The sequence below is a fragment of the Mustela lutreola genome, chromosome 2 (assembly GCF_030435805.1).
Source record: "Mustela lutreola isolate mMusLut2 chromosome 2, mMusLut2.pri, whole genome shotgun sequence".
In the NCBI taxonomy this organism is placed as follows: domain Eukaryota; kingdom Metazoa; phylum Chordata; class Mammalia; order Carnivora; family Mustelidae; genus Mustela; species Mustela lutreola.
The window spans coordinates 102,305,286-102,321,551 of record NC_081291.1 but is presented as its reverse complement, the minus strand read 5'-3'; the positions used below and the strand labels follow the sequence as shown (position 1 = coordinate 102,321,551).

Genomic DNA, 16,266 nt, shown 5'->3' with positions numbered 1-16,266 from the left:
CAGGATCATGATGGGAGCCCAAGGCGGATGCTTAACTGACTGAGCCACCCAGGCACCCCTGAGGTAACTTAACTCTAAATTGCCCGTCAAAGAATAATAAGAATGCTCACTCACCATCTGAGATACATCTTAGCTGTGTCAGCTGTTGCGCTAAGGTCTGGGAATGATTCTTCTCTGTCTGTCCTAGTCTGTGCTACAGTGGAAGGAGGAGCAACCCCCTCCACGCCTGTGAAAGCCTTCCTCCCGATGACTGTATATCCTGTAACTTTCTTTAATAAAGGCTGTTCCTCTTTTTTTCTACAGATTTTGCCAATACTTGTGGAAGAAATTTAACCATTTCCTTGCATTTGAATTCACTGACCTACATCTAAATATATTTCTAAACATAATTCAGTGGCTTGAGTTCCAGACCTGACATTAAGATGAGACTGACTAAAATTCCCCCTCTTGAAATTCCCTCAAAAAATCTAGAAAATAAAATAATTAAAAAGAAAGAAAATCTCTGTATTTATAAATAAAATAAAGAATATTCTACAGTTTTAGTAAGACAATAAAAAGTATGATTTATTATGGATGTGGGTTGGGATGAGTAGCCTCTTCCTACTGATTTCCACCACAGAGATGATAGAGATCTCACTGAACTTTGGTGGCAAAGTCTTGTGAGAGCTGCACAACTAAGGAAGGCAAACAAAAACTACTGCTTTTATTATTTCATTTTTACTTGAAGCAAAGATTAAATTGGTCCAAGAGAAGTTTCCTGAAATAGAGGCCTGGGGAAAAAAAAAAAAAAAAAAGAGCATATCCTAATATTAAGAGATGCACTTGAGAGAGAAACATAAAATTCATCAAGCAGAAACTATTTTCAGAAGAAAAGAAATTTCTTGATGAATATGAACTGAAAGGAACACTATGAAGGAATTTAAAGGATTCAGATTGTTGAAAAAACTTTAAGAAAATGGATTTTCCTCCAGATAAATCATTGTGAGCATTTTAAATTACAAAGACATTGAAAGCTAAAAGCAAAACAAAAAAGCTGGATGACTACAGAGAAAGAAAAAACCATCTTGACCTCATACTCAGCCCTAATATCAAAAAGGCACAGAACAATATCAGTAGAGTTGTTTTTTTGTTTTTTTGGGTTTTTTTTATCAATAGAGTTTTGAGGTAGGATTCTTTACCTAGAGAAGATGCCAATTAAGTATGAAGGGAAGGTCAATAGAAATACATTACCAAGCAGACAGAATAAGAAAAATACCACTACAAAGATAACCTTCCTAAATAAATTACTTGAAGATATGTTTTAGAATAGTAAGAAATGAATTAAGGTTGAAAGTATAAGGATATAGAAGCTATTGTCTTGATTTCCTGGCTGCAAAAAGGAGAAAAATGGAGGAGGAGAAAAAAGGGCACAGTGAAAGCAAATGCCAAAGTGGAAATTTATAGATGTAAACACTTGTTTTAAAAATGAAGAAAGATCTCAAAAAAAAAAAAAAAAAAAAAAGAAGAAGAAGGAAAGATCTCAAATCAACAACTTAACTTTATAACTTAAGGAACTAGAAAAAGAAGAAACTAAACACAAAGATACCAGAAGGAAGGAAACTGTAAAACTTGAAACAGAGATAACTGAAATACAGAATAGAAAAACAATAGAGAAAATCAATGAAACCCAAAGTTGGTTCTTTGAAGAAATAAAAAAAATTAACAAAAAATTAAAGTGAAGTGACCAATGAATTAAAGAAATCAAAAGGAAAATAAAAAAAAAAATCTTGAGGCAGACAAAAATGAAAACAAAAATTATGAAAACTTGCGGGATGTAGCAAAAGCAGTTCTAACAGGGAAGTTCATAAAAGTAAGTGCCTACATTGAGAAAATAGTAAGATCTCAAATAAACAATTTAACTTTGCACTGCAAGAGCCTAGAAAAAGAACAAACTAACCCAAAAGTTAGCAGAAGGAAGGAAATAATAAAAATTAAAGCAGAAATAAATGAAATAGAGACTACAAAGACAATAGAAAAGATCATCAAAACTAATAGTTGGGTTTTTTCTTTTTAAGATTTTATTTATTTATTTCAGAGAGAGAGGGAGAGAGCAAGAGAATGAGAGAGCACGCATCAGCAGAGGGAGGGAAAGAGGAAAAGAGAGACCCCCTGTGGAGCAGGAAGTGGTTTATCCACTGAGCCACCCAGGCACCCTAATAGTTGGCTTTAAAAAGACAAACCTTTAACAAGATAGACAAACCTTTAACTAGATTAAGAACAAAGGAGAAAAGACTCAAATCAATAAAACTATAAATGAAAGAGAAGACATTACAATGATACCACAGAAATACAAAAGATGGTTAAGAGAATATGATAAACAATTGTGTGTCCATAAGATAGGCACATGAGGGGCGCCTGGGTGGCTCAGTGGGTTAAGCCGCTGCCTTCGGCTCAGGTCATGATCTCAGGGCCCTGGGATCGAGTCCCACATGGGGCTCTCTGCTCAGCAGGGAGCCTGCTTCCTCCTTCTCTCTGCCTGCCTCTCTGCCTACTTGTGATCTCTCTCTGTCAAATAAATAAATAAAAATCTTAAAAAAAAAAAAAAAAGATAGGCACATGAAAAGGAGCTCAATATCACTAATCATCAAGGGAATGCAAATCAAAACCACAATGAGATACCACCTTCCATCTGTCAGAATGATTAGAATCAAAAAGACAAGAAATAAAAAGTGTTGGCGAGGATGTAGAGAAAAAGAACTCCTGTGTACTATTGGCAGGAATGTAAATTGGTGTGGCCCTTGTGGAAACCAGTATGGAGGTCCGTCAAAAAATTAAAAATAGAAATACTATATAATCCAGTAATTCTGCTACTGGGTATTTATTTTTAAAAAAGGAAAATATTAATTTGAAAAGATACTTGCTTCCCTATGTTTATTGCAGCATTATTTATTATAGCCAAGATATGGAACCAACCCAAGTGTCCATCCATAGGTGAATGGACTAAAAAAAAATACAAAATATATGCCCAGTAGAATATTACTCAGCCATTAAAAAAGATGAGATCTTCTGATTTGTGACATGTAACATGAATAGGCCTAGCAGGTATTATGCTAAGTGAAATAAGTCAGACTAGAAAGATGAATAACATATGCTTTCACTTATAGGCAGAATCTAAAAAATAAAACAAATGAATAAACAAACAAAAAGCAGAAACAGGCCCATAAATACAGAGAAAAAATTGATAGTTTCCAGATGAGAGGGTAGTGGAGGATTAGGTAAAATGGGTAAAGGAGAGTAGAAGATACAGGCCTCTAGTTATGGAATGAATAATTCACAGAAATAAAAGGTACAGGGTAAGGAACATATTTAATGGTATTATTACAGTGTTGTATGGTGACAGTTGGTAGCTATACTTCTGGTAAGCATAGAGTAACATATAAACTTCTCAAATCACTATGTTGTACACCTGAAACTAAAGTAACATTGTGTGTCAACAGTCCTTCAATTAAAAATTAATAAATAGGGGCGCCCGGGTGGCTCAGTTGGTTAAGCAGCTGCCTTCGGCTCGGGTCATGATTCCAGAGTCCTGGAATCAAGCCCCACATTGGGCTCCCTACTCAGCAGAGAGCCTGCTTCTCTCTCTCCCCCTCTCCCTGCCATTCTGCTTACTTGTGCTCTCTCTGTAGCACTCTGTCAAATAAACAAATAAAATATTTTTTTAAAAGAATAAATAGAATTGTCAAAAAATATATACAGCAACAAATTGGATAACTTAGAAGAAGTGGATTAAAATCCTAGAAACATATAGCCTACCAAAACTGAATCACGAAGAACAGAAAATCCGAAGAGACCAGTAATGACTAAGGAGATGGAAGCAGTAATCAAAAACTACAACCAAGAAAATGCCCAGGACCTGATGGCTCCACAGGTGAATTCTACCAAACATTTAAAAAGGAATAATGCCAATCCTCCTTAAACTCTTCCAAAAAATTGAAGAGTGGGGAACAATGCCAAACTCACTTTACAAGGCCAGCTTTACTCTCTCATTACAAAGCTAGGTAAGGGCACTATAATAAAAAAGAAAATGACAGACTGTTACTCCTAACGAACACAGATGCAAAAACTCTTAACAAAATACTAGCAAACTGACTTCAGTAGTACATTAAAAAGACCATACACAATGAACAGGTGGAATTTACCCCTGGGTTTTGAGGATGATACAACATATGCAAATCAATAAGCATGATATACCACATTAACAGAATGAAGGGTAAATATCCTATAATCATCTTAATAGAAATTCAGAAAAAGCATTTGACAAAATTTAACACCCTTTATTGATTAAAAAAAAACCAAACTCTTGACAAATTGGTATAGAATAAATGTACCTCAACATAATAAAGACCATCTACAACAAGCCCATAGCTAATATCATGCTCAACAGTAAAAAGCTTAAAGCTTTTTCCCTAAGATCAAGAATAATATAAAGATGCCAGTTCTCACTGAAATCTTAAAATTTGTTTGGAACCACAAAAGGCTGAATAGTCAAAGCCATCTTGAGAAAGAAAAACAAAGATGGAAGCGTCATTCTTCCCAATTTCAAAGCCTATTATAATTTTTCTTTTAGCACTTTAAATATGTTATTCCACTGTCTTCTTACTTGCATAGTTTCTGGGATAAAAAGTCCACTGTCATTCTTATCCTTTTTCTTCAGCAGATTTTTTTTTCCCCCTCTGTGTATTTTCAAGATTTTCCTTTGGTTTTGGTTTCCAGCGGTTTGATTTTGGTATAGACTGAATTGTGTCCCTCCAAAATTCAAATGTTGAAGTCCTAACACCAAGTACCTCAAAATGAGACCATATTTGGAGATATGGTCTTTAAAGGGGTGATTAAGTAAAAAGGAGGCCAATATGGTGGCTCCTAATCCAATCTGACTGGTATCCTTATAAGAAAAGGAAGTTGGGATACAAAATAAGACACCATGGGTGACATCCACAGACAGAGGGACGATCGATGTGAAGGTACAGCAAACAGCATACAGTTTATTAGAGTGGTTACGGCGAGGGGTTTAGGAAAGCCAAAAGGAGATGCCTCAGAAAAAACTAACACTGCCAGCACCTGAATCTTGAACTCACAGCATTCAGAACTTTGAGAAATAAATTTTGGTTGTTATAGACACCCAGTCTATAATATTTTGTTATGGTAGCCTTAGGAAACTAATACAATACAATATGTCTAAGAATGGGGTTTGCTTCAGTTTCTCTTGTTTTGTTTTTGGTATTTATCCTTCATGTTGTTTTCTGAGCTTCTTAGATCTGTGGTTTGAGGTATGGCATTAATTTTAGAAAATTCATAGTCATTATTTCTTCAAATATTTCTTCTATCCCATACTTATTCTCTGATCTTTCTGAGATTCTAATTACATGTATATTATAATGTTCGATATTTTCCTTCAGGTCTCGGCTGCTCTGTTCTGTTTATTTTCCCCCCATTCTAGTTTTTTCCTCTTGCTTATCAGTTTATATGATTTTTATTGACCTATTTTCAGGTTGCATTATTTATTTGCTGTGTGGTCTACTTATGGGTCTGTTTAAGGCATTTTCCATCTCTATTACTACTTTTTTTTTATTTCTAGCATCTCCATTTGACTCTTTTTTGTTTATAGTTTACATTTCTCTGCTAAAATTATCTGTCTGATCCTGCATGTTGTCCTGTAAGATAGTTTCAACATATGTCATATTTGTGTCTGGTTTTTTTTTTAGGTTTTTTTAAAAAAGGTTTTTATAGTGGGTATGAGAAGAATAAATGAAAGAAGATGGGATTGGGAGGGAGACAAACCATAAGTGACTCTTAATTTCACAAAACAAACTGAGGGTTGCTGGGGGGAGGGGGTTTGGGAGAAGGGGGTGGGATTATGGACATTGGGGAGGGTATGTGCTTTGGTGAGTGCTGTGAAGTGTGTAAACCTGGTGATTCACAGACCTGTACCCCTGGGGATAAAAATATATGTTTATAAAAAATAAAAAATTATATTAAAAAAAAAAAGGTTTTTATTTACTTGTTTGACAGAGAGCAAGCACAAGTAGGGGGAAGGGCAGAGGGAGAAGCAGTCTCCCTGCCGAACAGGGAGACCCATGTAGGACTTGATCCCAGGACCCTGGGATCATGACCTGAGTTGAAGGCAGATGCTTAACTGACTGAGCCACCTAGGTGCCTTGAGTCTGGTTCTGATGATTATTTTGTCTCTGCAGATTTTGATTTTTCTTGCCATTTTGTATTCCTCTGCTATAGATTGAATTGTTCCTCCCCCAAATTCATATGTTGAGGCTCTCTGAGTGTGATGGTATTTGGAGATGAGGCCTTTGACAGGTAATTAGGTTTAGATGAGGTCATTGGGTTGGGGATTTCATGATGGGATTAGTGTTCATATAAGAGGAGATACTGGGAACTTTGTCCTTTTTCTGTCTCCACCATCTGAACATACCTTCAGAAGGCACTTATCTAAAACCCACAAAGAATTCTTACCAGAACCCAGCTATGCTAGCACCCTGATCTTGGACTTGTCAGCCTTCAGAATGCTGGGAAATACATTTCTGCTGTTTAAATTACCCGGTCTGTGGTATTTTGTTATGATAGCTTGAGCAAACTAAAATAGCCTCGTCACTTTTTGTTCAAAGCCAGATGTGTTAAATAAGATTATAGATACTGAGGTATACATGCTTTATGCTCAGAGATAAGCCTGTCTTTCCTTTTGCTAGGCTCTTAGTGATTCGGGGATTGGTGTTAAATTTGTCTGGAGTTGAGTTGGGCTGGAAGTTCAGTGTTAACCTCAGTGTACCACAGGCTTTCAAATTTCTCTAGAGATACCTTGTGTGGGCTGTTTGTCAGAGTGTTTCTTTCAATGTCTGCTCTACACTTGGCTTCATCTTTCTGCTTTCCTCTGAGTCTTCCCTTTAAATTGCTTGCCCAAAATAATCTGTTTTTTGAAGCTCTTCTAGCTGTATTCCATTCTTAGTTTTACTTAATGTTTATTAGAGTGGTTATGGGGAGAAGAGTTAGGAAAGACTTAGTTCTCCGATGTTCTAATTGCTTCAGTTTTCATAAGACATTGTGAACCTGTGTTCTTGCCATCACTGGTGTTCTTGCCTTTCACTGGACATAGTGCTGGGCCAGAACCTATCCTTGACTTAATCCCAGGGTTAAACATTTATTCTCCTGTTCCCTACCCCACCCCCTCACCTCACCCCCTAGTGGCAATGGGCATCAACCAGTGCCCTAAGGATACAGTTTTTGTTTCCATTATCCCTGCAGATTGAGCCTTTTGTTTCATAAAAGACATAGAGCTGGGTTTGAGCCAAGTTATGGCAATGATTTCTAGTCCCCATCATCCAGCCATCCCTGTAAGGAAAATGTCCTCAGAGTTTTCTTCAATTTTCTTCAGTGCTCCTGGTGAGGGTCTCACAGAAAAACCCTTCAAGAAGGGCTTGCTTCACTGTATCACACTGGCCCACACTCAACCTTTAGAAATTGATTACAGTTTTCCAGTTATTCTTGTTACTGATAATCAAATACTCTGATTTTGTTTTTCTATAAAGGAGTTGTCTCTCCCCAATTTTGGGTTATATTTTTGCCCTGTGATAGCAATTCTCCTAAGGATTCAAGAATCTGTTAGTTTTGCAGTTTGTCCAGCATTTTCTTGTTGTAAGGGTGGGAACAGCTCTCTTCATAGCTCTCTAAACTTCCGAGGTGAAACCAGAGGTAATATCTATATTTTTTTCATATATTTCATACAATTTCTGGGACTCAACCAAAATAACCAAACACACCAGTTTGCTGAATACAAGATCAATATACAAAATTAACTGAATCTCTATAAACCAGCCATAAACAATAGGAAATATAATTTTTAAATGATTTTAAAATTGATATAATTTATCAGCAAATTATATCAATACCTACAAATAAACATCATAAAGATGTATGATATTTCTATCCAAAAAAACTAAAAAAATTTTTTTTGAGAAATTAAAGAATTTAAAAACAAATGGAGGCATACACTAAGTTCATAAATCAGAAAGCTCAAAAATATAAAAATGGCAATTCCTATCAAACTGATCTATTGATGTAACTCAATCCCAATTAAGATCCTAGAAGGTTTTTGTGTAAATTAGCAAGCTGATTCTAAGATGTGTATGGACATGTAAAGGACTAAGAGTAGTCAAGTCATTCTTAGAGAGGAAAGTGAAGTGAAAGGACTTGCTCTAGTAAGTATGAAGACCTGTTAGGAGGTTACAATTAAAAGAATGTAGTATTGACACAAGGGTAGTCAAACAAATAGAAAGCTCAATGAAAGAAAATAGAGAGTCCAGAATAACATAGACAAATGTATACACTTCACTTTTGGAAAAGCTGACATTGTTGAACAGAAGGGAAAGGAATTAATTTTCTTTCTTTCTTTCTCTCCCCCCCGCCTTACTTTCCTTTTATAGTATTCATGCTGCCCAAGCAAACACAGGAATTAATTTTCAGTAATTAGTCTTGGTCAATTGGATATCAGTATGAGAAAAAATGGAGGGCTACCTGGCTGGCTCAGTCAGTAGAACATGTGACTCTTGATCTCAGGGTCATGAGTTCAAGCCCCATGCTGGGTGTGGAGCCTGCTTTAAAAAAGAAAAATGAGAGAGAGAGAGAGAGAAATGGAACTTAACTCCCTACTTCATATGTCAGTTCTGTGTGTATTTTAAATCTAAATGTAAAAAGCAAAATATAATGCTCCTTGGAGATGACAGAGGAGAATATCTTCATGACCCTAAGAAAGGCCTGTATTTCTTAAATAAGACACTAAAATTTTAAAGACATTAAAAAAATATATTGATAAGTTAAGCTTGTTGAAAATAAATATTAAAAATATCTGCTCATCAAAAAATATCATTTAGAGAGCAAAAGACAACTCACAAATTGGGAGAAGATATTTTTAACCTGTATAATCACAGAAAGGACCATATCCAGACTACAATAAGAAACTCCTGTAAATCAAGAAAATAACAGAAAACTGGATAGAAAAAAATAAGCAAAAGATTCCACCAAAGACAAAAAAGAATATCCCAAAGTCCTGAAGGCAGTTAAACATATGAAAAAGTGCTCAACTTCATTAGTCATCGGGGAAATGCAAATTAAACTACAATACAATACCATCACAGACCCACCAGTAGAGCTATAATTGAAGACTGTTGATCCCATATATAGCCAAGGATGTGGAACATTAACACTTTCATACATTAGCAGTATGTATATAAATTGGGAAAAACCTAAGTTTGAACATATGCTTACTATACTGAAAATCTATTACTGCATAAAGCAATATTGTTTTAGTGGCTTAAAATCACAAACATATATTCTCTCTCTTTCTGTGGGTCAGGAATTTGACAGTAGCTTAGTTTTGTGGATTTTGGCTCAGGGTCTCTCATGAGCTTACAGTCAAAATGTTAGCTCTTCTGAAGACTTGACTATAGCTAGAAAATTTCCTCCCAAGATCGTTCAGTCATACGACTATCAGCAGGAAGCCTTAGTTCCTCACCATGTGGACTTCTCCATAGGATTGCCTTAGTGTCTTCATGATATTGCAGCTCTTCCCCCAGACTGAACAAGGAAGAAGCTGTAATGCCTATTATGACCCAGTCTTGGAGGTAATACACCGTCACTTCTGCTGTTCATTAGAAGCGAGTCACTAAGCCCAGCCTATACCTGAGGGTCATGGATTTAAGCTCCCCCCTTTTGAAGAGAGGAGGGTAAGAGAATTTGGGGATGTACATTAAAATCACCACACATACCCCATGACCAAATAATTTTACAGAAGCAAAAATGGGCGATTGTATGGCTCTCCAAACATTTACAACAATGTTTATAGCATCATTATTCAGAACAGCCAAATAGTAGAAACAAAATGCATATCAAACAATACAACTGATAGATAAATTGTGCTATATTCTAACATTATATTATTCATATATAAAAATTAACAAACTTACATGCAAAACCACAGGCGAATCTTGCTAATACTAATATTGAGCAAAAGAGACAAACTTCAAAAATGTGTACTACATTATTTTCTTTATATAAATGTTAAAAAAAGGCAAAACCAATCTATACTATAAGAAGTCAAGATTGTGGTTACCTTTAGGGAGGAGAAGGGAGGAAAGGATTAAGAGGGATTATAAGGAAATGCCTCTGAAATTACTATTTCATTTCTGATCTATAACTTGCCCAGAGTGGTAATGGCAAAGATATGTTTATGTTGTTATAGTTCATGGAGCCATACACGTCTGATTTGTGCAGATTTCAGAACTGTCTTATACTTCAACTTTGGAAAATTTTTAAAAAGATGCCAAAGAAAGAAAGTATTCTTCAGGTAAAAACACATGTCTGTGTTGAATTTGGTCTGCAAGTAGCCAGTTTGTAATATCTGCTCTAGACCAGATTGCTAAATATGATCTCCGGTTATGTTAGAATTTGGTGGTGGCATAAATCTATTCCTATAGAATTTAGAATTGTCAGATGTTGGTTGTGGAGAAATCCTTCTGGCTCAGTTAATCCAGTGATTTTTTTTTAAGATTTTATTTATTTATTTGACAGAGAGAGATATCACAAGTAGGCGGAGAGGCAGGCAGAGAGAGAGAGGATGAAGCAGGCTTTCCACGGAGCAGAGAGCCCGATGCGGGGCTCGATCCCAGGAACCTGGGATTATGACCTGAGCTGAAGGCAGAGGCTTTAACCCACTGAGCCACCCAGGTGCCCCAATCCAGTGATTTTTCAAACCAACCTCACTTGCAGAGGCAACCCCTTAGGTACTCGACAGACTGCAAGTGCTTTTTAGAACACTGTGTAAAAACCACTGATCTAGCCTAATGCCCTTGTGTTACAAATAAAGAAACTGAGGCTTAGAAAGACTGTTATTTGTTTAGAGTTATACAACTGCTTGGTGGTAATGTCCTGAGATTCACTCCCACCTGAAGTTACCATGAGTATGTGCTACTGCTCTGGTGAAGAAACCTAAAAAGGGAAAAATTACATATCTCAGGACCTTGGTATTTGAAGTAGCTACTCTCCAATTCAGTCATTCAAGGTGGTGGCAAAGCAGAATTATCAAAGATAAGCTGAGACCAAGAAATATGTTGGAAAGTGTTCTGTTTAGGGACTACCCTGGGAAATACCCCATTTGCTAACAAAGATGTGGGGCATTCTCTCATCCAGCTCACCCTTCAACTAGGTTCTCAGCTCTGGCTGTACATTACAACCACCTGGGAACTTTTGAAAAAATACTGCTTCCTGGGTCTCCCCATAGACAAATAGAATCAGATTCTCTGGAGTGGGCTGGAAAGAACTGGATATTCTAACCCCTACTGAAATTTACTGAGATGTGTATGGACTGAGCTCATCATCTCAGAGAAGCTCTGAGTCTAAACAACAAATTGGGCCTTGCCACAAGATGAAAAAAAAAAAAAAAAACAACAACACTAGAGAAAGAAAAAAAATCCCTCTGGTGGTAGCAAAACTCCAGGCTGCCTATCTTTATTAGTATGAGGACTTGGGCCTCTTCTCTTTGTCTCCAGCCTCAGGAAAGCAGCCCCCATTTGTCCCTAGTTTTTCTCCTTATTATAAAATATTGGGAACACCATATTCTTAGGCCTTGCGTGAAAAGTGCAATTAAAGTACCTTGGTCCCATGCATGGCTTTGGCAGAACATGGAGTCTACACCTCTGCTTAGAATGGGTAGAGCCCTTGGGGCGCCTGTGTGGCTCAGTGGGTTAAAGCCTCTGCCTTCCGCTCAGGTCAGAATCCCAGTGTCCTAGGATCTGAGCCCCACATCGGGCTGTCTGCTCTGCAGAAAGCCTGCTTCCTCCTCTCTCTCTCTGCCTGCCTCTCTACCTACTTGTGATCTCTGTCTGTCAAATAAATAAATAAAATCTTTAAAAAAAAAAAAAGAATGGGTAGAGCCCATTCTCTGAGGAAGGTTGCCCTTAGAGATGCATTAGTTCTGTATTCCTCTGTCCAGTCAAGGTACATCTTACTAATCTGTATCCTTTTCACCTTTGTAGAATACTAGAAGTGGGAAGGACCAAAGAGGTTATTTCACTCAGTTTTCCATTTGATAAAAACATTCTCGGCCATAAGTAACTTACTGAAAGTCACACAGGATGTCACTGGAAATGTCATAGCACAAATACATATGGTCTGATCCTGCACCCAGTGCTTGCTCCTTTTTGTCTTAAAAGCATTTTTAGTTACAAAATATGCCAAAGATAGAGACAAGCATATGAAATTTAACGATTTTACATTCTTAGCATATTGGTTTCAAGTATTTTTTTCTTTTTTAAATAAAATGTTACAAGGGGCACCCGGGTGGTTCAGTCGTTAAGTGTCTGCCTTCAGCTCAGATCATGATCCTGGAGTCCTGGGATCGAGCCCTGTATCAGGCTCCGTGCTCTTCAGGAAGCCTGCTTCTCCTTCTCCTACTCCCCCTGCTTGTGTTCCCTCCCTCGCTGTGTCTGTGTCAAATAAATAAATAAAATCTTAAAAAATAAATAAATAAAATAAAATGCTACAGATTCAGCTGAAGTCTCTCCTAACCTCCCATCCAAGTACTAACCAGGCCTGACCCTGCTTAGCTTGCGACATCAGACGAGATGGGGCGCATTCAGGGTGGTATGGCTGTAAACAAAGTTCCTCCTAACCTATACCTCTCTTCCTTCCCTCTCACAAGTAACAGCACTCAAAGATTGGTGAATCCTATTCCCTGGAATTTGTTGTACTTTGTTTTATATATATATATATATAGAGAGAGAGAGAGAGAAAGAGAGAGGCAGAGAGAGAGATCTATTGTATAGATTGTTAATTCATTTTAACAGTGTCATGTTATCTCATTTCATTCATAAGCTCCATTTTATTTACTTATTCCTCTCTGATGGAAAGTTGTTTCCAGGTTTTGCACAAATTGTTTCACAGTCAACATCCTTGACATGTATCTCTGTGTACAAGAGTGAGAATTTCTATAGATTGGAGACTAGAAGGGAAATCACAAGGTCCTGGAGATATGCACTTTCAACTTTATGAGATTTTGTCAAATTGTTCTCCAAAGTAGTTGAACCAGTTTATACTTCTCACATCTTTAGCAGCACTTCATTTGCTCAGACTTTAATATTTAAACACATTTGTCACAGGTGAAATAGCATTTTATTTTATTTATTTTTTATTTATATTTTTTATGTTTTTTTTAATTTTTATTTTTTTTTATTTCTTTTCAGTGTTCCAGAATTCATTGTTTATGTACCACACCCAGTGCTTCATGCAATACGTGCCCTCCATAGTACCCACCACCAGGCTCACAAATCCTCCCACTCCCCGCACCTCCCAAAACCTCAGATTGTTTTTCAGAGTCCATAGTCTCTCATGGTTCATCTCCCCTCTCATGGTTCGTCTCTCTCCAATTTCCCCCAACTCCCTTCTCCTCTCCATCTCCCCATGTCCTCTGTGTTATTTCTTATCCTCCACAAATAAGCAAAACTGTATGATAATCGACTCTCTCTGCTTGACTTATGAAATAGCATTTTAAATTTATAATTTCTGATTATTAGTCAGGTTGAGCATCTTTTAATAAAATTAATAGTGAATTAGATTTCCTCTTATATGAATTGGCTTTTCATCTCCCTTACCATCGGGTTGCCTCCTTACTTTTTAGGAGTTTAAAAAAAAAAAAATTGGTGGTTATATTTTGTTTGCCTTTTAAGTGCACAGGTAATATCTTTCTCCAGTTTGTGGTTTGATTTTTAATTTTGTATATATTGTCTTTCGTTTATAGAACTTTTAAATTTAATATAGTCTTCTGTATCAGCCTTCTTCCATGAATTATTGTTTTTGTTTTCTGTTTAAGAAATCACTTCTTTCCTCAAGGTCATATGAGTATTCTAACATTCTTTTCTTCCAAAAGCTTAAAATTTTTGCTTTTAATATTTAATTTTAATCACTTTGGAATTTTGTATGTAATATGAAGAAAAGATTTTAACATAACAAACACGAATTGTCCTAGCATCACTTATTGAATAGTTTATTGTTATCCCATTGAATCATGCCACCTCTGTTATATATCAAGTTCCCAGCTATATGGGTATCTGTTTCCAGAATCTCTTTTACGTTCCACTTGTCTGTTTGCCTATCTATGCCAATGCCGCATTTTTTAACTGCTCTAGCTTTATCATTTAAAGAGGCAAACTCCCCTCTTCTTATTTTTTTCAAAAATTATCTTGGCTATTTACAATCCCATTCCTTTTAATTTTAGGAATAACTTGTGGAGTTCTTGGGAGATTTTTCAGGTTTGTGTTAGAAATATTTGGAATTCATTAATTTGAAAAAAATTATCGTCTTTAGTGGTATTGTTTTTATCCATGAATACGGTACATCTTTACACTATTTACCCCTTTGAAAACTATTTTCACTAACTTTTTACAATTTTCTCCACAGAGCTATTTCACATATGTTGTTAGATCTATTCCTAGTTACTTTATAGATTTACTGCTATTACAAATATATATTTTAAAGTTATATCTTCCAAATGGATGTTACTGGTATATACAGATGCCAGTGACATTCACGTATTGACCTTATTTTCAGCGACCTCTCTTGTTAGTCCTTATAGATTCTCTTCAGTAGTTTGTGTAATCATAACACTGTGAATAACAACATCTTTATTATTCATTTTCAGCCTTTTAATTTTTTTATTGTGCTAATTAGAAGATTCAGCATAATGTTGAATAGGAGTAGTAATAATGAGCAAATTTGTTTCCCCAAATCCTTTCACTAGATTCTACCACCTTCTATTTTTATCCCTACTTCAAGATGAATTGTGTCTTTGGTTTTATCCCACTGACCAAAACGTAGATCCCCCAGTCCCTGCTGACCCAAACCTCCCTTATCAAGCACGCAGCACCTACTAACCTCATTCAACCAATTGCACTTAATAAAGGAGTCCATCACGCAGAGGAGTTTCATTTAGATACTCCACTATTCTCTCAGGTGCAATGTGTCTGAAATAATTCAAAACTTTTCCATATATCTGTGTTCTTTAAGGGCATCACCAACCACACAGACTCAACAATCAGAAACCTATATTCTTCTCTCAATTCCCACATCTAATTTACCATCAGTCTCATCAATTTCACATTCTAAATATCTGCCAAAGTATTTTCTCTTCTCCATTCTCAGCACCAATGACTGCGCTGAGCCCTCAGTATTTTTCTATCTTGACTAACTGATCTTTCCATCTTTCCTCTCAATTCTTGCTTACCATTCTTCTCACTGCTGTCAAGTTTATTTTCCTAATATGCAAGTCTGATCATGCCTCACCCAGCTTTAAACCCTTCACTGCTTCCCCATTGTCTACTATATGAAGTCTTAGTTCTTCAGCTGGTCATGCAAGGCCCTTTATTTACCCTGGCTCTCTAACGTATTTTCCTACCACTCCCACCTTGCCCTACAAAAAATGAAGTGCTGATAGTTCAGCTGTGCTATTCCCTCGTGCTATGATTTTTGCACATATAGTCTCTTTGTTTGGATTGCTCTGGCAAAGTTGTTCACTTTCAAACCCAGCTCACATGTCACTTCTTTCAGGAACTATGGATAAAGAGCTCAACAATAAATATTGAGCACTACCAATATGCCAGGTGCTTTGCTAGATGCCGGCATAGAAAATGAACAAGATGTGTTCCAAATGTTGCAGCATCAGTTAGCTACTTTCATTTTTTTGTCTCCCTTTAGGTTTAACTGCCTGGAGCAGTATTTTTACTTACATGTTTATTTTCTTTCTTTCATTCTTTAAAAAAAAATATTTTCTTTATTTGACAGAGAGAGAATATAAGTAGAAGGAGTGGTAGGAAGGGGGAGAGGGAGAAGTAGACTCCCTGCTTAGCAGGGAGCCCGATGTGGGGCTCTATCCCAGGACCCTGGGATCATAACCTGAGCTGAAGGCATACGCTTAACAAACTGAGCCATCCAGGTGCCCCTCTTTCTTTCATTCTAGATAAATACACAGTTAGGTGTACAAATATCGCACTATGCTTAAGAAGAGATGCACCTGCATATATAGACCCAGTATTCAGTAACATTTATGGACAGTTTTAACTAGAAAGTATGATTATAAATGATGAAATCATAAGTTCTGTACTTTGTGGTTAGACTCTAGACCATGAACACAAAGAAACACAGTATGGCTAGGGTAGTAATTAAGGGTGTGCTCTC

General features: G+C 36.6%; 1 protein-coding gene across 1 annotated transcript in view; it reads right to left on the bottom strand.

The window, feature by feature from the left end:
- The window catches only part of CD86 (CD86 molecule), a 66,366-nt gene extending 66,119 nt beyond the window's left edge, over positions 1 to 247 (bottom strand). Inside the window, exon 1 of the mRNA XM_059162814.1 lies at positions 115 to 247. Coding sequence (XP_059018797.1) covers positions 115 to 128 — 14 coding nt within the window. The 5' untranslated portion in view covers positions 129 to 247. The remainder of the gene's footprint in view (positions 1 to 114) is intronic.
- Positions 248 to 16,266: the final 16,019 nt, after the last annotated feature.